General features: G+C 33.2%; 2 protein-coding genes across 4 annotated transcripts; one reads left to right on the top strand and one right to left on the bottom strand.

Annotated features, from left to right (window-relative positions):
* Window positions 1-335: 335 nt before the first annotated feature.
* On the bottom strand, window positions 336-7,760 carry LOC104612328 (serine--tRNA ligase-like). 3 transcript variants are annotated; one of them, XM_010279717.3, is made up of 9 exons: window positions 7,542-7,760; window positions 7,363-7,433; window positions 7,095-7,256; window positions 6,858-6,963; window positions 3,145-3,338; window positions 1,650-1,753; window positions 1,330-1,513; window positions 1,020-1,199; window positions 336-843 (listed from the first exon to the last, which is right to left on the bottom strand). In XM_010279717.3, the coding sequence occupies exons 1-9, from the start codon at window positions 7,672-7,674 to the stop codon at window positions 634-636; spliced, it is 1,344 nt and encodes a 447-aa protein (XP_010278019.1). In that variant the 5' UTR covers window positions 7,675-7,760; the 3' UTR covers window positions 336-633. The 3 variants fall into 3 exon arrangements, with proteins under 3 accessions (XP_010278019.1, XP_088760178.1, XP_088760177.1); XM_088904052.1 differs by having other exon boundaries at window positions 7,356-7,433; window positions 7,542-7,723; XM_088904051.1 differs by having other exon boundaries at window positions 7,095-7,284; window positions 7,542-7,723.
* Window positions 7,761-14,446: 6,686 nt separating this feature from the next.
* Window positions 14,447-16,801, top strand: LOC104612337 (uncharacterized). Its single transcript, XM_010279728.3, has 5 exons — window positions 14,447-14,700; window positions 14,844-14,921; window positions 15,756-15,924; window positions 16,321-16,413; window positions 16,493-16,801. The coding sequence occupies exons 1-5, from the start codon at window positions 14,608-14,610 to the stop codon at window positions 16,651-16,653; spliced, it is 594 nt and encodes a 197-aa protein (XP_010278030.1). The 5' UTR covers window positions 14,447-14,607; the 3' UTR covers window positions 16,654-16,801.
* The last annotated feature ends 5,878 nt before the right edge of the window (window positions 16,802-22,679 follow it).

Below are 22,679 nucleotides of genomic sequence, written 5' to 3'. Positions count from 1 at the left end.
CAAGAGAGAATGATGGTTCAGCCCAGGGTCAGAATTTTTAGGCCCAAAGTATAGTTGGGATTAGTGCCAGCTTGGAATTGATGCCAATTCACGCGGGCATTGATGTATATAATATGGGTTTTTGACATTTTAAATGTTTATAGCTCTGCAGTGGAAATGAGAAATCTGCATTGGACCTGTCCGTACTTTTCCGTCAATTGGATCATCAGAAAATAGGGCTTTTACGAAGTACCAAAAAAATCCTCACACGTACGGAAAAAAAACATTAGAAATGTAACTTTCATTTTGGTCAACAAACGTTTTCTTATCAAACACCAAACTGGAGCGCTAAACGCTTTGATTGTTTGAAAAATAATTGCACAACTCTTTTATGTTAGTTTCTACCAATAATAACTGGATAATATTAAAACATCAACAATTCTTAATTTGACTATTACAACAACAAAAAAGAGAGAGAAAATGACACCATTTTCCTAATAACGAAGCATCTAAAGTTCGTGTTGGCACGTTGTTGCGCACTTACAGCTTTTACCATTTGATTTGATCTGTTTCAATTCTAGACCCCCTTCAAGAATGGGGGGAGAAATTAATCTAGCAACCATAAACGAGAGTCTCTTCCTGATTGCTTTTCATTTAAGCTTTTGACTTCTTCCCCTTCACTTCTGTCTGTGGGCTTGTTTGGAAAGGAAGGAAGATAGTGCCACCCATGTAGGGTTGCAAGGCTTTTGGAATCTCAACGCCATCTTCCCTCTGATAGTTCTCAAGAATACAGCAGATGGTTCTCTCTGTTGCAGTGAGGGTAGAGTTCAACAGGTGAACATACTGTTTCACTTGTTCATTGCTCTGCAACCCAAACCAATGATAAGTTGTAAATATACAGATAACAGCAAAAGAGTCCTCCAGCAATTGAGTTGAAGAGTAAAACTGTGCTTAAAGTTTGAGTTTCTTACATCCTGCAGCTTATATTCTAGGGTCTACTGTCAAACGAGCAAAAGCATGAATTGTAATTAGGAACCTACCTTTTTCTGCCCATATCTGATTTCTAATCTTCTGGACTGGTAATCTGTACAATTTGAGCAGGAGACTAGTTCTCTATATGTCTTGGATGCAGGAAACCATCCTTCCAAATCGTACTTCTTTGCAGCTGCATCATTTAAAGCACCAGAAACAATAGCCACAACCTGATAGGGGATATTCAACTGTAATAGAGAATACAGATCAGACAAATGTGGCAGATTCTACATTTTGCATTATTCACACAGAAAAGAGTAAAAAGATCAAAAGAGATGGCAACTCCCTCCCAGAAATTTTCCTAGGAATACCCTATACCTCCTTGTAAAAGTCTTCTGAATTTTTTATCATTTCCTCATGCATGTCCCATGAATCATTGCCATTCGGGCTGGTAATGCAGAACTGCTCCACTTTTTCAAATTGATGGACTCGGAAAATACCTAGAGTATCTCGACCATGTGAACCAGCTTCTTTACGGAAACAAGTTGAATATCCTGCGTATCTGGCAAAATATCCAATTGTTGTCATGAACAATTGACAATCATCTAAGTGAAAAAAAAAAAGAAATTTATAGTATAGCTTATTGGTTACTATAATCCCTCTGTTTCCAATAAAACAGCAATCGCAATATTTTCTACCTTATGGGTAGTTCTGAAGGATGGATCCAATCATCAAGATGATAAGCACAGAGTGGTTGTTCAGATGTAGCAATCAGATACTTGTCATCTCCCTCACCAGTTACCTGCAAATAACAAAATCAACTGAGGGGAATATACTTCTTTTGGGTGGGTGTTTGTGTACATATATGTTCAGGGGTAGCTAAGGGAAGTAAGCTTGTTTTTTTAAAGAGTAAATGATCATAGAAGCACATAAGAAACCTCCTGATACTAACAAGTCTGGAGTGAATGTAGAAATGGGGTCCCTTTTCCTTGCTTTTGATGAGCAAGAAATGGGGATCCTGGTGGATGTGGTTGATGAAATGATTTGGTAGAAAATTGCTTTGAAGAATTCTTTTTTTTTTTATCAGTACATTGATTAGAAGAAATTATCTGATTAGACTTTGAAAAAATGTATCGATTTTACATCTTTATTCACATTTGTATTTTACACTGAGAAAATTTAAAGGGTGCACCAATAAAAAACAAGCTTTATGATTGCTGTTTTCATGTCTTATAGATTTAACATAGCATGTATACAGCACCAAAGATGTATAGTGCATCTTCACTTGTGTATGACATCTTGTATTCGTATTGGAGAAGCAGTAAGTTGTGGTCCCTCTTTATCATTGATTCCCACCCTTTATTATCTATGAAAAAAAAAATCTCACCCTTTATCCCTTTCCAAAGCTACCCAAAGGTTGCAAACTAAGTGATCCTTGAATACAATCTCAAGAAAAGACACCTACTTCACTAAGTATAAAATTGTTTCTGTAGACCAATCATTATCGCCATTACTACAGCATCACTTGGCTTCAAGTTTTTAAGAAGAAATTATCAAGAGTTTTAAATGATTCTCACTTTAGGATGGACAAACCTTCATTTAGGAAGGCCTAATGATTGCATGTTTTCCTATTATTATGAAATTCTACCATTATTCAATAAGGACTGGGGGCAGGTTCCGATTAGTATTATGGAATGAAGGGTGATTTCTGGCAAGGACTCGTTAGAATTTGGGGCAACACACGGAGATGGGTAAACAAAGCCATCAATAAAAGAGAAGAGGAAGATTACAGAGAACAAGCATTAACAAACATGTTTTTCTTGTTCCAAACTTCGTTTTTTTTTCATCATTTATTTTTCCCTTGAACTGATTCTAGGCAATAGCCTATTTGGTTAGTGTTAAACATAGTTTGTGCACATGGTTAGTTCTACCAAGTGAAAATTAATGATTCTCTCTAGCACTCCTCTTTCTATTAGAAACAAGTATTTCTAATTGAACTGATAAAAGGCTGAACATGGCTAAAAGCCTTGGAATAGCATCCCTACAAACCATATACCAAATGTGTTTGTTTTGAAAATAGTTGGTTCATGCAAGTTATTAGCCTTCATAAACAAAAATAAAAGAACAAGGAAAAAATATCCTAGCCTAATCCAAGATATTAACAAGTCTTATAAAAGAACAAGGAAAAAATACCTTGTAAAGTTCTTCATCAAATTGAGCTAGTTGAGCACATTTTGCCATAATATCCTTTTTCATGAAGAATGGAGTCTGCAATGGTGTATACTTCCGGCTTGTCAAAAATGTCAAGGCAAAGTTTAGCAATGCCTGATTAAGGAGTAGACCAGCCCCTTTTAAATAGTAACCTCTTCCTCCCGCTACATTAGTACCTATATGTGTCACGAATATTTTCATAAGCAGACACATTGGAATCAAGCATAGATGAGTAAAAAATGTATCGATACATATATTTACTAAACTTATTTATGGTACCAGTTTCACAATGGCATTGAACAGAGTGGAATGGTGGAACAAGATTCATGTAGCCAACCTCATATGGTTGGGACATGGCTTAGTTGAGATGAGTTTCACAATAGAATTCAATTATCTGTTTTTGGCCTACTGATATAGGATGGGAAGAAAACTGTCCTAGGATGAATGAAGTGGGTGAAAAAGGGAAATTAAAGATTTGAATTAACTTCAAACAAAGTTTTCATTCCATTAATTCTCATTTAAGTTCAAAATTCAATGACTCTACTTATAGACTAAATACAAGGGTTAGGGTCTCCCTTTGTACTCCAAACTCAACTGGGAAACTAACTGAAAACAACTTCTAATTGCTTCAAAACTAAGACAAAAATCCAAGGAGGCACTGAAACATGGACTAGAAGGGTCCAGTCCTAAGACCATGACTTCACAGCCAATACTTGCAGCCTACATGCAAGATAGCCTATGCACTAGACCCATTTCATCAGTTTTGGCCAGCTCAAGTTGGTCCCATGGAGATTTTTTTTATCAGTGTTGAAGGCTTTTTTTTAATCCAAATAATATTTAAATAAATTATAACCCAAATAAGTGGGTTGGTTAGTCTGCTAGCCAAGTCATCAAAACTATAAAAAAGTGTTCCATATGGGAGTTCCCTCTCTTTAAGTGGGAGGGACAGGTGTCCTTCACCTAGGGGGAGGAGGTAGTTACATAACTACCCCGCTCCCTCTTTAAGCTCCTTAAGGGGAAGCTAGATCCCCCCCTTTGGAGAAAATTGTCTCAAGAGATTCTTAAGAAAAGCCAAGATAAAGAGAGAAGAAAAGACAAGTGCTCAAGGGAAGACAGGGAAGGAAAAGAACTCTCATTAATACAGGTAGGAAAAAGTCCTGGAATTAGGGTATATCCGAATCCGGTTCGACACTGTTAAGAGACGATATGATCTGAATATCCAATCGGATCTCATAAGTATGGGTTCAAATTCGAATCCGATGAAGAAGTCAAATTTTCGGATCAGATCAGATCCTATATAAATTTCTTAAAAAATTAATAAATTATTAAAATTAAAATAAAATATAATAATTTAAAAATAGAAAACAAAAAAATACAAGTATCTTTTCAACTATTTTCATCATATATATATATACATGTTTTTATAAAAAAATAATTAATATAACAAATTTACAAAAGTGCAATAAATAATATATTTATAAAAATAAAGAAATAACATATATATATATATATTGGAAATTCGGATCGAATAGGGGTGATCCAAATATGATCCGATTTCTGATCGAATCCTATTTTCTGATCCGATCCGATCTGAATAGGGGGGATCCAAATACGACAAAATAGGATCGGATCAGAATTTGATCCATTTGCACCCTATATGTCTTCTACTATGTATCCTTCTTTCTCTCTCTTTTATTTTTATTTTTGAGAAAGGAAATAGAGAGAAATAAACCATCTACAACCAAGTGCTTCTACTTGGTTGATTATGGTCCCTCTTCCAAGACAAGTTAGGGATTAAACCATCTAAAGTCTAATTCTCAAGGGTTGATTATGGTTCCCTTCAAATGAAAATGAAGAACTGAGGGATAAAAATCGTCTATAATCAAATATTCAGTTTGATCAATTACGATTCCCATCTTGTATGCAAAAATCCAAAGGATTAAGGCTGTCTACAATCAGAATTTCATTTGATTGACTACATCTCATTGTGAAGAGGAGTGAGAAGGAAATCTTCTTTGTATCAAAAAGAAAAGAATGAGAGAAATGTATTGTTGTAGAGCTTCTCAGTTGTATTTTTCTTTTTTTTCTCTCTTCTCATTCTTGTACACTTGATGTAAAAGAAATGCAAATGAAAAGTTCTTTTTAAGTACTCTATTGTTCTTTTCTTTTGTTCTATATATTCATTTCTCTAAGTCAGAATAAAAAAGTGTTCTCTACTTTCTTGTGGAGATGTAATTAAGGGGAACAATCCGTATTATTCCCTGAATAGGCCTTATCCAAAATAATAAAAAAAACTCAATCACATGATTGAGTGAATTATGTTGCATGAGAATTTATTAAAATTTTTCACACCAACAATCAGCAACACAAAAAAATTGATTCATTAGATTAAAAAGAGCATATACAACAAGAAGCCCAAGAAAAAACTATCCCACTATTTACAAAACAGCCTAGAACATGGATTGTCTCTGAATTCCTTGTTTAGCTAAACCATCAGCCATACTGTTTGCAAATCTCCAAATCCACTTTATTTGGATCAACATGTCTTTAGATATCTGCTTGAAGCACCTTAGTTCATTCCTTAGACCCCACCAATACCCAATGGGTCAGGATTGCCTATACAGCTGCCATCAAAGTTTAATTTCTTCCATCCAGAACATGGAAAAGACCAGACCTCATATACTAATTGTCTTCTAGATGAAGAGTCAGCAATTATTCCCCACGAACTGAAGAAATCTTCTACCTTAAAGTCAGCAAACAACTTTAAGGTTTTCACCCAATGCGCCACCCTTAAGGTTATAACCTTGATCTTGCTTCTTTCCTTGTCATCAAAGATTCTTAGGTTTCTTTCTTCCCAAATTGTCCATGGAGATTCTCTCAATCAAAGATTTTCTTTGATATCATATCAATCAAGAATTTGATAGAGATTGAGAAAATATTTCAGATTTCATTTTCTCTCCTTTGTAAGTGTTTTAAAAGTGGAAGGGGCATCTTGCGCCCATGGTGCAAGGCACAATTTAAAAAAAAATAAAAAATTCATAAAAAACGAAAAATAAAAATGAAAATAATATTAATTTAAAATACATACTTAAATTTTAAACTAAATGTGTTAAAAATCATATTAACTCAAATTAAACTGCATGAACATAAAACATAAAGCATATGCAAAGTGATAATGTAAAAACAAAATCAAACATAACATATAAAACATATTCAAGCACTCAACAACTTAAGCATGTGAAATTTTCAAGCTCTTTATTTCTTTCCCAATTGCATTACTCTAGTTCTACGAGCTGCCTTTTTATTGAGCCCCTTGAAGCAAGCTCAAATATGTCAATGCTATGATCTTAAAACTCTTAATACCTACTTAAAAAGTTGGTTTTATGGTTTCGTTTTAGTTCCTTGTCTTTTAAAAAATGTTTTGTATTAGGAATAACGAAATGAACAATATTAGCAATAATCCGATGCCAATATTCATGCTCTTTTTATCTGAGAGTTGACCCATATAAAAAATTGGATGCCAATAAAATTTGCGAACTCTAAAGCAAATGTAGTACTGTAAGTCAATATAAAAGTAAACCACAGTGACGCCAAACTTTTTAATAGATTGTTCACAGCAGAACTTCTTTGTCATGTGAGAATAAGGAAATAAAAAAGAATCTATCCACAGGTGCTTCAAGATTTTATTTATATACCTTTCTTCATATCTGCAATTCCGAGAAGTTCAACTAATTCAACATGATTTTTCAGTTTTGGCTCCTCTCGTTTCTCCCCCCACGATCGAATAACAGCATTATTTGCCTAACAGGGAAGGAAAAGAAGGAAAGCCGACAATAAAATGTTAAACCAAGTCAATAACCTTGATCTGTGGCTAAAATTGAAAAGGAAATTGCTGATAAAAAAATGAAAAGTAAATTATAAAAACCACAAACCTCATCATCGCTGATGGGAACCGAATCGTGCACAAGGTTTCCAACAATTTCCAATCTGGAATACAAGGCCACTCTCGCCTCCTGAACTTCGATCTCTTTCTTTGCCGTCAACTGCTTATTCTCATCCGTATTCTTTATCATCTCAGTCGCATCTTCACCCGCCTTGCAAAGCAAAAACCGCAACCCACTTCTAAAATTCCAGCATGCCACAATTTAATCTCAAATAAGATGAGTATAAGCGAAGGAAAGTGGGCAACTCACAACTCACAATTTTGAGGCGTGCGACTTCCTTGTTGATCTTGTTGAAGTCCTTGCGCAGATTATCGAGCTCGAATTGACCTGAACAACCAAAACCAACAGAAAGCCATTGCCTAAATTATTGGTTCGAAAACATGAAGTCACAAAGCACAGGAATTAAGACCATAATCGAAGACTTTGGAAGCTCACGCTGTCGCCATTCCTTGTCGAGGCGGATGATCTCATCGACGATCTCGAGATTCGCGAATCTCCGACGCTGAGATTCCCGGATCCGTTCAGGATTGTGGCCCTTGTCTTCTCGAAAGAGATTGATGTCCAGCATTTCTCTTCCTGCTAAGGGACGAGAGAGAGAGTGAATAGCAAGTCAACCTAAAACTCCAGAAGTCAGAACCTTGATAAATGGAAGGGATGGTGGGATACCCATTAATGCTAATGCTGTTTTATTAATATTTTATTTATAATACAAAAATAATAATAATTAAATTTTCGATGTGATTGTTTAGGATCGTAATTTTTCCTATTCTCTCATTAGTGGGATTCGGGGTAGGGATGGACACTTCCTGCCCCGTGTGGACTCCCATTTTCATGATATTTCTGCTAATATATATATATATATATATATATATATATATATATATTTATATGTTAATATTTTTAAAAATATGATTGAATATATTTGAATTTTTTTAATAATATTATAAATTTTAATTATTTTATTTTTATTTTTGAAATAAAATAAAAAACAAAAACGTAATAGTTGATATTATAAAGAATCACGGGGAGTGAGGAACCTTGTATGGGGATAACTTTGTCCTTGTTAGTAGGGACCTGGTTGGAGATTTTCATGAGGATGGGGATGGCGAGAGGCTCCTTGTCCCCACCCCCACTCCATCGCCATTCTGAATCAAACTAATGAAACTGACTGACCCGATTTTTAGTATTTCTAGTCGGCTTTAGTTCAACAATTTACCAACCCGACTAGGTTGGATAAGTTTCACTTTGGCCATTTGTAAATTGACTAAAATTGAACAACCCGATTATAGATATATATTAGTATTTTATATTCTAAATATATTTTTTAATACGAGAAAGTGGGAAAATTCCAATATTTCTTAGGCTAAAATAGTTTATATCATAAATTTAATTTTAAAATTTATTTTATAATAATGCCATTGTAATTTTTTAAATTTAAATTTAATTTTTTAAGTTTAAATCTTTTGAACCGACCGACCAAACCAAAAATTGACCCAAACTGGTATAACCTCCCCCAACCTAACCAGGTCGATTTGGTTGGCTAATCAACCTACAACTAAATCGAATAATCCCGTGAATAATAGTTTAATCGCTGGTAATTATTAAAATTTATAGTAAAAATACGCAATAAATTAAATTTAAAAAGACAAATAACAGTAGTTTAAACTTCAATAATTATTGAAAATTTTCTATTAAATAACAAAACAAAAATATATTTATATATAATTATTGAAAATATATTTATCACAAAAAATAATAAATAATTACTAAAATACAATAAATATTAATTTTAGTATAGATAAATATTAAGCTTTTACAATTATTATTAATAAACAATAATTTTTTTGAAAGCTATTTTCCAGAATTATTAATTGGTATGAATGAAATAAGTTATTTACAATATTATTTATTTATTGAATTAATATCATTATTTAAATTTTAAAATATTAATTACTTGTTGAATTTAATAATTCATAAAATTATAGTACTATTAATACATAATTTTGTTATTTTAACTATTTAAAATCTAGTTATTCAAAATATTTAGTTATTTAACTAAATCTTTAAAATCTTAATCTATTTATTATAATTGAAAGTTATTCAGTAACTATTTAAAATATATTATTAATTTATTTAAAATATTAATTTCAATATTTTGTTATTGAAATATTTAATAATATTTTATTTTTTTATATTAGATTTTTATTATTTGAATAACATTTAGATTGAATAATCTAACCAATCATAATTTATATTGTTTGTACATAATTTTGTGATGAATTTTGTAAAAATATATAATTATTAATAATATGAATATTTTTAAATCAATTATAATTGTTTTTTGTCTTTTTAATAAATATTTTAAAGTGATTATATAATTTTGTTAGAATATTTACATCATTCTTAAATTTTTTAATCCAAACTTTCTTTAGATAGATGTAGATAAAAAGTGGGGTAGTAGATAAATAAGAATTAGAGATAATTTAGGAGAGAAGTTATCTACTAAATTAGAGATAACTTATAATCTAGAAAATCATAATTTATATTGTTTGTACATAATTTCGTGATGAGTTTTGTAAAAATATATAATTATTAATAATATGAATATTATTAAATAGATTATAATTATTTTTTGTCTTTTTAATAAATATTTTAAAGTTATTATATAATTTTATTAGAATATTTAAATAATTCTTAAATTTTTTAATTCAAACTTTCTTTAGATAGATGTAGATAAAAGGGGGGGGGGGGGGGGGGGGGGGGGGAGATAAATAGGAATTAGAGATAATTTAGGAGAGAAACTCTCTAATAAATTAGAGATAACTGTTGATCTTATATTCTTCTTCTTCTTCTTCTTCTGTTTTTTTTTTTTCCAAAAGGGAAAATGGAAATATTTTGTTTGACTGTCTTACCCTCAGTTGGTCTATTTTATCTACAAAACTGAACATACGTTAAAAAATTTCCTATTTGCACAACCCGAGATAACTTTGTTTTCCTAATTACACAGAAAAATACCTCTACCACTTATATAAAGTAGGGATGCAGATGGATCGGATAGGATTCAAATCAAGGTATAATGGTATATTTGAATCCGATCCAACACTATTCATGTTGAATCTGATCAGATCTGAAAGGACTTAATATGAATTCGAATCCTATCAGATCTTCAGATCTGATTTTATCCAACTTGTTTTCTTTAAAAATTAATAAACTATTAAAAAAAATAAAATATACTAATTTAAATAAAGAAAAACAAACAAATATATATTTTTTATTTTTTCATCATATATATACACGTTTTTTATAAAAAAATAAATAATATAACAAATTTATAAAAATACAATATAAATAATATATTTATATTTATAAATATATAATACATCGGATCGAATCTTGTCGGATTGGATGGGGTGATCCGAATCCGATTTGATTGGAGCAATTTTATTGCAACAGTGGGAGAGCAAGTTAGGATTGATCAAAGGGTTTATAGGCAAAGTTTTTTGCAATTCTGAATGCCATTTGATTTGCTGTGGAAATGAAGTTGAAGCAGGTGGTAGTTCAATCAAACCCCTTGATGTCTGTAAAAACTGTAGATGGAGACATTGTTTGTGCCACGTGGTCTTCTATGCATGATATTAAGGCTTAGTCTGGGTAAAGTGCCTTGTATTTGTACTGTACAGAAATATTTTTTCTTGTGAGTTGGTAGCTTTGTTTTGCTACGGTATGGCTCACAGGGTGATGCAAAAAGTTTAAGGCTTCGGTTGTCTAATGGAGTGGAGGGATTTCCCTCCAAGTTGGCTAGCTTAATTTTATTTGTCTTCTAACGTCATGTTTCAAAAGTAGCTTAGTACACGTCATTTTATATGAGAGCGAATTGATATAAGAGGGAGATGATGCAAAATTTGTACTGACAATGAGTATAATGGGACAAATGTACAAATTTTATATCAGATGAGAGTGCAAATCATAATTACAAACAAATAGATACAAAACTGAACCAGATGCAAATTTTGTATCCAGTCCAGATTTGTTCCACAAACAAATACAGCTTAAATTTTAAACTTCTTACAAAAACTTCAAATATCTCTATTTTCCTCTAATCCTACATGGAACTACTACAAGTTTACAACACTACTAATATGTTTACTTGTAAATCTTACTTATACTTCTATTATTCTATAAAAAACAAAAGTGTGTGGGTTCTTGAATAGCATTGTGTATGCTAAATCCACTGCTTTAGAGATAGGGATTAGTTTTGACTTTTGACTGTTAAAAAACACTTTTTTTATTATTTTAAAAAGAAAATCCAAAAGTTAAGAGTTATAGGTGTAACCAACAATTGCAACTAAATCTTGTAATAGTCAATAGTCGTTAGACAATAATGAAATCAGTTTAGTTAAACTAGTTCTTCAAGTGACTCTCCAGTATCCATAAAATAGGTGTAAGCAGGATCTGGGCTAAACGATAAATCCAGCCTAGGATCAGCTCTATTCGGGTGTAGGGTTGGGTTAGGGTTTTTAATCCTTAACCCGAGTCAAGTTATGATTTTGGTTATTCGGGTGTAGTGGTGGGTTAGGGTTTTTAATCCTTAACCCGACTCAGGTTAGGATTTTGGCTATTCGGGAGTAGGGTTGGGTTTGGGTTTTAATTTTAACCTGAATCGGGTTAGGAATTTGACTATTCAGGTGTAGGGGTGGGTTATGACCTAAATTTTGGATAACTCACCCCTTTGGGTCATTATACCCCTCATATATAGGATATTATTGTAATTTGACAACTTCTAACTCCATAGTCTCAAATCATTTTTATGTTTATTTTGGTTTTTCATCTTTCAATAAAAGAAAGTAGCATGTCAGACTGAGTAAATTAAATTCTAATTTAAATTAATAGGTTTTAAGTTTTCAAAATATATTATAAAGGGAATATCTATGATACAGAAAAGATATGATATGGAACAAATTTTGACCAAATCAAAATCTATCCATGAAAGGCTATAGGTCAGGTTGGGTTGGTATCGAGTTGAATCCTATAGAGTTGGGGCTGGTCCAAAATTACATGAATAGGGTTGAATTCTATGCAGGTCCGGGTGGGAACGAGGATTGGGTTAGGTTCGGGACAAACCCATACTGAACCCTACTGGTTGACATCCCTGACTGCTTTTATTCATGGCCCATACAACTTTGCCCGGTCAACCTTTCTATGAACCAATGTTTTCTAACCATCTCGGAATCAGAACCACTTTGACCATTGACTTCTGGGTCAGTGGTTCAACTGTCCAATCCGAATAGACAGCCCATTACAATTAAAAAAAAAACATTAAAACAAAAAAATCAGCCAAAAACCGTTGTCCAAGTGAAACAAGTTGATGGTTTGACTGCTCAAATCAGTAGGGTACTGACCAAATCAATGCTTTTTTTGGCAAAAAAATGGTTTAGGGGTAAAATGAAACCGATTTCCAGGCCAAATGGCCTGACCATCCGGGTCAACAAAGATTTGAAAACCATGCTATGAACAATACATCAGAACCATTTTGGGTGCAATTCCCGGTCCAACCATCGACCCATCCGGTTGGAGCCTGACCCCACTACCCGGTGCACATGCCATGGGAATTGGGTGGGGTTGGGTTAACAAGTGGTGGTGGCAAGTGGCTGCCATGACCATGGTGGAACTGATAGAACAGTGGGGCCCACGAGGCATGAAAATCGGGAATAGTTCAGGCGGGTTGGTGTGGTGGTTGTAGAGCAGCAGCAGCAGCAATGGATGCGCATGGCGTAGGAGGGAAAGCCGTGGTCCGGTGAGCCAACAACGCCCCCCCCCCCCCCCCCCCGGTCTCTCAAATGGCTGGTGTGAGTAGAAAGGTGGGGCCACCCCCTCATTCAGTTTTTTTTCTTCCCCCTAATCCATGTGTCGTTCAAAAGAATCAAAACCATATATTTTGTTTAAATATATAAATAACTGCAACAACCAGGGGAGGAGGGGCTTACCGAACCCAATCCAAAATTCCAACCCAATCCACGTCCCTCATCCCACTCCTCACGTCGTCGTGAGCATCCAAAATTACATTATTGTCCCTTGATTTCTCTATTAAGCAAACTACGATACTGCCTCCTCAACCTAACGCCATCATCTTTTGCAAGGTCGCTTATACCCTTTTTGTTATTATAAAATGACAGATCTGCCCTTTTCCGATGGTTTTGTGGTTCGACTGGTTAAATCAACCGGGTCTCAGCCCAAACCATCTATTTGATTAATTTTACTCTGTAATAAAGGTACCTTATATACAAAAGGGCACGTGATTGATTCAGAATGATCAATGGTCAAAATATCGATACATAGTGGGACAAGGTCCAACATTTCAATACGGGATCGGATCAGGTAGGCATGCCATTGTAAGCACGTTAAATGAATACTTTAAAAAATTTTACACTTGATGGCCCTTGAAATACCCCCAACTTACACTTGAAAATGATTAAAGATAAATTTTAACAGTTGTTAGAATATTTATAAAGTACTCACCGGATGTACTTTCTATGTTTTGCCTATTGGATCCCATCCCAAATACTATTATCAATTTATCATATTGTATCATATCTATGGGGTTTTAATAGAGGAAATAATGGGGTTGGGAATTTGGTCATTTTTAGGCAGGCCTAAGGCCAATTCTTTGACCAATTTTAAGAAAAATATAAAAAAAAGAATAATATTTTATTGTATTTATCATATTGTATGCTTGTTCATGTATATCGGATGTATCGATATTTTAAACCTTAGATTGGATGTAACATATAAAGTGTTTTGACCATACTCATTTTTTAATTTTTTTTTTCAAAAATTAATCAGATAAATTAATCTTAAGCATGCCATTTATTTATTTTTAGAATATCAGTGACCCATTAATAAGATACATATACATTGGAAAAGTTTGATCCTTGACAATAATATATGTTAAAATGTAGCATTTGAATGAGATCTAACAGACTTGGTCTAATCTGTGTAAGGGTCCTGCTGCCCTGCCTTGTATGCATCGGAAACTATATATGATCATTGATCATATACGCTTTGGTTCATATTATTTCTTGGTCCAACCGCCCGGTTCATTTGGGCGGGGCTCTATATAACCCCGTGTCTGACTTATTTGGGGGAAGGGGGGGTCCATTTGTGAAACCGAAGTATGAAATAGAAGGAAAGGGCAGTTTGGTCAGTTTGCTGACCTCATCTACACTCCATACCCCACGCCCACGGGTGTTGGATCGTAAATACCGTGCGGACTCGGGGTCAATCTCCCATGATAGAATCCCATTCCTAATACACACACACACACTCTCCAGTCTCTCAATTTCCCCACGTTACTATAATTGGTTACGTTGCAGGTCAGAGGTTGGAGCTGAACAGACTCCATCGTATCTTAGAACGAGAGAAAAAGGGAAAAGAAGAAGAAGAAGAGAAGAGAGAGAAAGAGAGAGAGAAATCCTCTTTACCTTCTCTCGCTCTCACCTCTCAGATGGCGTCTATGGCCGAAGATGGCGATGTGGACATTGAGGAGGCGATGCTGTGGCTTCCCGCTGACGTTCTTGACGAGCCCTGCGAATCAAAGGTCCTTCTTCCTACCAGAAAACAAACAAGTTTGCTCTTGAATGATACTCCTCTTCTGTGTAAATTACTGTAGCGTCATCTCATCTCATTGAATCTGAGATTCTAAGTTGTGTTGTTTGGGATTTCCATTTTCTATGATTGCAGGAAACTTTGCGCCACCACCACCACCACTATCAAAATCATCAACATCATCTAAACACCTACGCCGGCACTGTTACTCGGGTAGTATTTCTGTTTCCTTTCGCAGTTTCAATTGAGAGAGAGAGAGAGAGAGAATCTAAACATGTAACGACTAAACAAGAGAGAGAGAGAGATTCGTCTCCAGGTTTTTTCTGCAACTTTTTTCTCTCGAAATACGGCCGTTTAGTTGTGAAGCTCCAGGGGCTACTTTGTTATTCCTGAAATTTCTTAAGTCCGAAAGGATTTTCTCATCATCACCATCCATTAATTGGTAAGTGGGCCATTTCTAAAAGGTAGGTGGCCCGATGGTCTCTACCTGATCGAATGCAAATGAAGCAATTAGGTAGATAGTTTCCTTGAACCACAGTATCTAATTGAGCAGATTGCTTTCTTGAGTGAAAATATCATCTCCCTTCTCTACTAATTAGAAATTGAGGCCCCGGGTAAGTTTGGTTTTAGTGTTCTTATGTGACATAAGTTATCCAGATATATAGAGAGAGAGAGAGAGAATTGGGAAGAAGAAAACATTATTTGGTAAATTGCAAATGAACCATAAAATGGAAGGGCCTAAAGGTAAATTGAAGTTATGAGTCATACACCTAAAACCTAACAAGGATCTTTGTTGGGCTTACACTGGTTTGGGTTATATTACTCAAAATGGAAAAACCAGACATAAAAAAGGAGCTTATTCTAGTAGGTGTTCAAAGGGTCTCCAAATTTCCATCCCCTCTTGAACAATACAACTCCCCTTGGACCCCTTGTTTGCTTTCTCTTTTCTATTCTTCTTTCCCTTGTATTACCAAATTGATTACATCAAACCTCAAGAGACACTGATGGAGGTTTTTCTTACTTTCTTATGTGATGAAATGGTATCAGCACCAATTGTCAAAATGGCATCACAGACCACCAAAGTACCCACTGAACCGGGCATCTGGAGGACCGGGAATGCAAGCCATATTTCTAGACTCCAGCCAAAGATCATGCGGCACAGGGGTTTTCCTCCCTAGGCGGGCTGGTACCAACTTCCAACCAAGCAAGAAACCAGGTAAAGAGAAAAGAGATCTGTTTTCCTTACTCTAAATATTTGTTAAAGAAAAGTTGTTCAATACTGGTCCGTTTGGTTTATAGTCTGAATCGGAGATTCAGAATTGGATTCAGATTCGGATTCGGAATTGGAATCAGAATTGGTTAGAATGAATTATCATTCTCAGGGGAGGAGAGAATGGGATTTTCATTCCACCATAAATGAGAATGGGATTTTCATTTGTCCGACCAAATAATTAAATTTCATTCCAATTCCAAACCCTATTCCTGCAAACCAAACGGACCCATTTCTCCAATTAACATCGAAGAGGTGGTTAAAAGTTATGGTTATGATTTCTGAACTTCTAACCACCAAAGAAAGTCAGAAAAGTTGGGATAACTTGTGATCATCGTGCAGCTTGTTCCCCTGTGCTTCTCCCTTCTCGTGTCGTTCAATCTCTCAACCTCAATGTTCATGCACTGGGTTGTTCCCAAACAACACCTCAACGAGGTTAGTCCTTCAATTAATTAATCTCTCTCCTCACTTCAGATGAGTTAGCTCACTAACAGTCTGGATTGTTTGTTTGCAGAAGTAAACAATAATCTATACAATGGAAAGAGTCGGTATTCAGTCAGTAAAAGAAATGGCAACGACGTTACTGATGGCGTATCACCTCATCAGTGCTGTGTCTTCCCACAGTCTCGCAGCTCTTCGCCAGAGATATTTCTTCCAAAGGAATGGAGCTACTAGCTCAAACGGGGGGATTGATTAATGGCGTTGCACTTGCAGCGTACAGAGAACAAATAAGAAAGAAAAAGATGTCTCCTGTTCTGATAATGTAATTACTGATTCAGTAATAATAGCAAACGTTTCAGTTCCACTTTAGGCTTGTCTGATATGCAATGATAGATAAGTTTTGCTAGCTCATTTCTAAAAACATGTCGATTAGAAGCAGTTCAGTGATTAACCTAAACGAGTTTAAATCTGCCTTCCATAGAGGCCCCAAAAACGTCTCATAGCACATCTCAATCGTGTATTGGGAACATCTCCCAGTGACAAGTATGGGAGATGTTCTTAATGCATGTGGGGCGTTTTGGGGGCACATTCTGTAGGGGGCAGATGTGAACTCTAACTTATACATACGGTGTGTATTGATCCATGAGATTTTGGTTTTAAAAAACGACCTGGAAACAACTGTTCAGTACGAACGGATGACCTAATAAAAAATTTCAGGTTCAAACATTTAGAGAAACAATGACATTTCATGTCAAAATGTCAACACCGGCGTTGTTACGCAAGTTTTTGAAACAGTATTGTGTTTGGTATTGACATTGCTACCTAATACATTTAAATCCAATGCTTTATATTCAAAGTGACACCACTCAACTGTACTAGAATTTACATCTTATCCTCACAAAACTCGTCTTCACAATCCTTACATATGGGCATTGGGAACATTTCCATTTCCCAACTTGTATGTTTGTATTGATCAAAAGATATTTCTAATGCAAAGTTGTAAGGGCTGTGATAACAACCTGAGGATGAATTTTGTGAGTATCAAATCCAAATTCACTGTACTAATTCTCATCCAATGGTTAAATTTAAAAAATAAATGTTTTTCGGTGATTGGCTCATTTTTAATCAAAGTTCTAGAAACACACAAAAAACCTTTATTTTGGAGGTGAGTCTATTGGCATTCTATGATGTATTATTAGATCTGTTCATGGGCTGGGTAGCCCGATGGCCCGGCCTGGCCCAATCCGCATCCCAGTCGGGCTTGGTCATGCAATTAGGCTTGAGGGCCTGACCTTGGGCCTAACACAGTAAGCCTGACTGTGTTTCTGGCCGAGCTTGGGATTTGTCAAAAAAGCCCGGCACGAGTCCGGCCCGGCCCGACTCAGCATTATATATTTTATAAAATATATAATATGTATTTTATAATATATAAAATATATAAATAATATAATATTTATTAAAATATATATTTATAATTTAATATATACATTTTTATTCTTTTCTTTATAATCTCTCTCTCTCTCTCTCTATTCAGCTGCTAATAGTATGGGCTAAATTTCGGACTCGGGCCCAGGCCCGGGCCTCGGGCTTTTTATGAGGGCCGGGCTCGGGCCCAAGTTGTAGGCCCGATGGTCGGGCCGAGCTCGGGCTCGGGCCTTAGAAAATTCTGTTAATACAGAGTGGAAGCCCGGCTCAGCCCATCCCATGAATAGGCCTATGTATTATCCATCTTTGCACTGCAATGCAGGACACCAATTAAGAGCCATGCCATTAGAGGTGTAACCGGGTTGTGTCGGGCTAGCAAGGTACAACCCACAGGTGGCCCGTGCTTTTGGCGGGTCGTGCTTGCTACCTCTAGGATATTTCAAAGGTCCAGCCCAGCATGACCCATGGCACAAGCCTAGGCAGCCCAAGCCATGTTGTGCCATGCTACGGGTCGAGCCTTGGGCTAAGATGGGCCGTAGACCTGGCTAAGCCATGAGATGTATATTTTGTTTAAAAAAATAGAATAAAAATAATGAAACTTTAAAATAAATTAACAAAATAAACAAAAAATGAAAAAGAAACTTAAAATTTTTTCATATGAATTTTGATGTATACAATTGTTTATATATGAAATAATAAAATGAACTTAAAAATTTACAATGCAATTGAAATAAAATAATATAATATAATTGAAAATAAAAATTATATATATATGGGTTGTGTCATGCTGTTTGTTGGGCCATGCCGGCACGCAGGCCACGAACAGTACAGCCCACTTGGTCGTGTCGTGACGGCCCTTGGGCCTGGAAACCCAAGCCCAGCATGGCCCGATTTACAGTTCTGCATGCCATTGGACAGTTTCTTCAAATAGGCAGTTGATGAAGGAAATATCAATTTAACATTTTCCCAAACACGCCTTGTTTTATGTTTCTAATATAAACATCTTACAGCTATTTAACTCAAAACATTCTCAATCAAAATCAGACAAAAAAAAATGAAAAATTGATGTTTAAACTCAAAATGCCTAGGTGTAGGGATGTCAATGGGCCGACTCTGACTCGGTGGACCCAATGGACCAAAACCGATTGGGCCAATTCTGGTTCCAAGATCTGGTAGCAATGGATCAGTTCTGGTTCCTAATATATTGTCCCGACTATTATTGGTTCAGAACCAATTCTACCAAATCTCAAACCTACTCAAAGTTAATTTGGGCTATATATTATATATATAATATATTAATTTATTTAATATATATTGTCCCAACTGTCTCGAGAATTGATCGATTTAGTTCTAGGTCTAAAATTGTAAATCCTATCAGGTCTGGTTCAATTTCAATTCCTTGATATTTCTTGTTGGGGTCGATCCTGGTTCGAGCCAGACCCAACCCATTAACAACCCTTGGTTTTTCCAAGTTTGAGACTTGCCTTGTGGAAAATGTTTGGCCAGAAATCTCTCAAGTTAATAAACCAGAAGTTTGGAGGGTTATCATTTATTGTTAGGGCTGTTAACGCATTCTGGAAATTTGATACTTGATTCCGGTTTTGGATGTTAAAACTTGCATCATATCCATTTCGATTACATAAAATATACTAATGTTTTGAATAAATGTGTTTTGTTGTTGCTTGGATTCTTGTCCAACCTTATCCATTGGATTTAGATTGAATTTGGATTAGATTTCTTTCTTTCTTTTTTGGTAATCGGATTCATTTCATTGAGGCTCCGTTTGGGAATAGTGAAAATGTAGGTTCAATATATGCACTCTGGTTCAATTTTGCTAATGTTTATATATATATATATAGAGAGAGAGAGATAATAAAATTGAAGGTGCCATGTCAGCATATCTTTCTTTTGAGAGAAGCTATTAATCTATTTTTTCCATTTTTTTTATATTTTTTATTTTCTTTTATTTTAAAAATATAAAAAAAGTAAGCATTGCCTATTTTGATTGGATCAATAACATTGTATACTATTAGAGAGAGATTTGGGTTTTCTAAGGCCTTATTACATTAGAGAGAGAGAGAGAGAATAGTAATAATATAAATAGGTTGAGGTTAAACAATCAAAAAATTGTTAATTTAAAAATCCACTAAACTTTCACTTAATATTGAAAGTTTGAAGCCTAATAACTATAATTAAAAATCCAACAATTAATTAAAATTCCAGAAAATTCCGAAAGCCCTAAACATAATTAAAATACTGAAAATAATTGAAAAATATTGAAAGTTAATAGTATTTTATATTAATAAAGGAATTTAATAAGAAATAATTAAAAAGTACAATTAATATTATTTTATTATTAATAAGGGAGTCTATCAATATTTCTGAAAATATGATAATTTCCAGAAAATTACTGTATTTTAAATAAATGCAATAATTTAACAGCTAATAGTATTTTAATAATTAATAGTATTTTAATAAATTCAAATTTTATTAACAACACTATTAACAATTACATTAATAAATAATGTATTTATTAATTAATCAACAATATTTATTACAAATAATGTATTTATTAATTAATCAACAATATTTATTACAAATAATGTATTTATTAATTAATAGTAAATTAATAATTACAATACTTTTAATAATTAACAGTATTTCAACAAATATAGTATTTAATAATTAATAGTAGTTAGTTAATTAGAGTATTTACTAATTAACCCTACTTAATTAATTATAGCATTTATTAATATATATATATATATATAATTGGATGGTCCATGTCAGCATGTATCTCCTTTGAGAGAAGTAATTTATCTATTAGAGAGAGAGACCTTTGGGTTTTCCAGTATTTTTAATAATTACAATATTATTAATTAATTAATTAAAATTATTTATTAAAATACTGAATTTATTAATTAACAATATTTTTAGTTAATATAGTACTTTTAATAATTACAATAATTTTAATAATTATAGTATTTTAATTAATTAAAACTATTTATTTTAAATAATGTATTCTTTATTAACATTAAATTATCTAAAACTCACCATGAGTTTTCAACATTTCTCTTTAACTCACAACTTTTCAAAATGTCTAAAACTCACCATGTCATTAACTTGACGTTAAACAGACTAATGGGCATTAATATATTACCATTCTAACTTTCATAGAAAAATATATATACAAAATAAATTGATGGGTGTTAATATATTACCATTTTAATATTTAGACATGAAAAAAGGAAAAAATTCAAAAAAATATTTTCAAATATAAAATACATAAAAACATAGAAATTACAAAAAATATAAAAATATATAGAAATTGCAAACAAAATAAAAAATTATTTTCAAATTATAGAAACTATAGAAATTGAAAAACAAAATCAGAAAATAAAAATTGTAGAAAAAACACCAAAATTTTATAGATTGTAGAAAATATAAAAAAATGTAAAAAAATAGAAATTATAACAAAACACTAAAAATGCAAAAAAAAAAACAAGAAAATTGAAAACTATAAAAGACCATTTTTCCTCTAACTCACCATCCAAGGGTAATTTGGTCATGAAAATTATTATTTATGCTGATATGGACACCTCTGTTAAGAAGCATTAACGGTGCACTAACGCAAGGTGAGTTTTGGAAAATAAAAATTTACTAACAGGGTGAGTTTTAGACATTTTGAAAAGTTGTGATGAGTTTAAGAGAAATGTTGAAAACTCATGGTGAGTTTTAGACAATTTCCCTATTTTTAATAATTATAATATTAATAAATAATCGTATTTTATAGTATTTTCAATAATTGTAGTATTGTTAATTACAATATTATTAATTAAATATTAAAATACTGTATTTATTTAAAAATATTAATATTTTTTTATTAATTCATTTTAAATTGTTAACTAATGTAATTTATAATTTAAATTGTATTAATATTTAAATTATATTTGAAAATGTAAGTACTATAATTAAATTTTAAATTGTAATTAAAAGTAATTATATTTAATTTATTTATTTAAATATAATTTAAGCTATAAATAACAGAAATTTACATTTAATGAACAGAAATTAGCCAAAAAATAACCAAAAATAAAGTACCAATAAATTTGTCATAACTACCAAAAATTATCCAAGAAATTACCAAAAATTGATTAACATGATTTCTAATAAATATGATAAATTACCAAAAGCTAAAAAATAAAATCATTAAAATTACTTTTTGAGAAAAGTTATTTATCTATTTTCTCAATTTGTTGCATTGTTCCTATTTTCTTTTGTTTTAAAAATATAAAAAAGTAATCATTACTTATATTGATTAGATTAATAAAGTTGCACACACTATTAGAGATAGACATTTGGGTTTTGCAAGGCCTCTTATTTTAATGCATGCTATTAATGCACTTAAAAATGACATTTAAGAGAGAGAATAGAGAGAGAGAGAGGGAGTAGCAACAATAATTATTGTATTTTAAAATTTACAATATTAATAATAAGGGAAAATTCCCGATCAGTACCCTATACTTTGGCTTGAGTGGCAATTTGGTCCCCAAACTTTAAAATGTGATAATCTAGTACTTGAACTTTCAAAATGTGACAATCAAGTACTTGTCGTTAACCAGTTCGTTAATCAGCTGTTAAGTGACATTTGAAAAGTCAAAAATGCCCTTTGAATGCCATCTAATTCTCTTTATCAACCATCTAAACGTTGACAAAAAATTGAAGAGTCCCAAATCCTATCTTCTTCTATTCAAAAAAGTTGGTGAATATTTAGAAAAATCTAGAATTTGGGATTGTTCATTTTATTGTCAATGCTTGGATGGTTGATAAAGAGA

Source organism: Nelumbo nucifera, chromosome 4 (genome assembly GCF_055504915.1).
Source record: "Nelumbo nucifera cultivar China Antique chromosome 4, China Antique-T2T, whole genome shotgun sequence".
In the NCBI taxonomy this organism is placed as follows: Eukaryota; Viridiplantae; Streptophyta; class Magnoliopsida; order Proteales; family Nelumbonaceae; genus Nelumbo; species Nelumbo nucifera.
Note: the sequence above shows the minus strand (reverse complement) of the source record. Positions and strands in the feature narration are given on the sequence as shown.

Coding starts and splice junctions, on each gene's coding strand:
- LOC104612337 (XM_010279728.3), top strand. CDS start 14,608: ATGGCGTCTATGGCCGAAGATGGCGATGTGGACATTGAGGAGGCGATG. Junction 14,922..15,755: donor ACGCCGGCACTGTTACTCGG/GTAGTATTTCTG, acceptor AAATGGTATCAG/CACCAATTGTCAAAATGGCA. Junction 15,925..16,320: donor CCAACCAAGCAAGAAACCAG/GTAAAGAGAAAA, acceptor ATCATCGTGCAG/CTTGTTCCCCTGTGCTTCTC.
- LOC104612328 (XM_010279717.3), bottom strand. CDS start 7,674: ATGCTGGACATCAATCTCTTTCGAGAAGACAAGGGCCACAATCCTGAA. Junction 7,434..7,541: donor CGACAAGGAATGGCGACAGC/GTGAGCTTCCAA, acceptor TTGGTTGTTCAG/GTCAATTCGAGCTCGATAAT. Junction 3,339..6,857: donor AATTGCAGATATGAAGAAAG/GTATATAAATAA, acceptor TGACACATATAG/GTACTAATGTAGCGGGAGGA.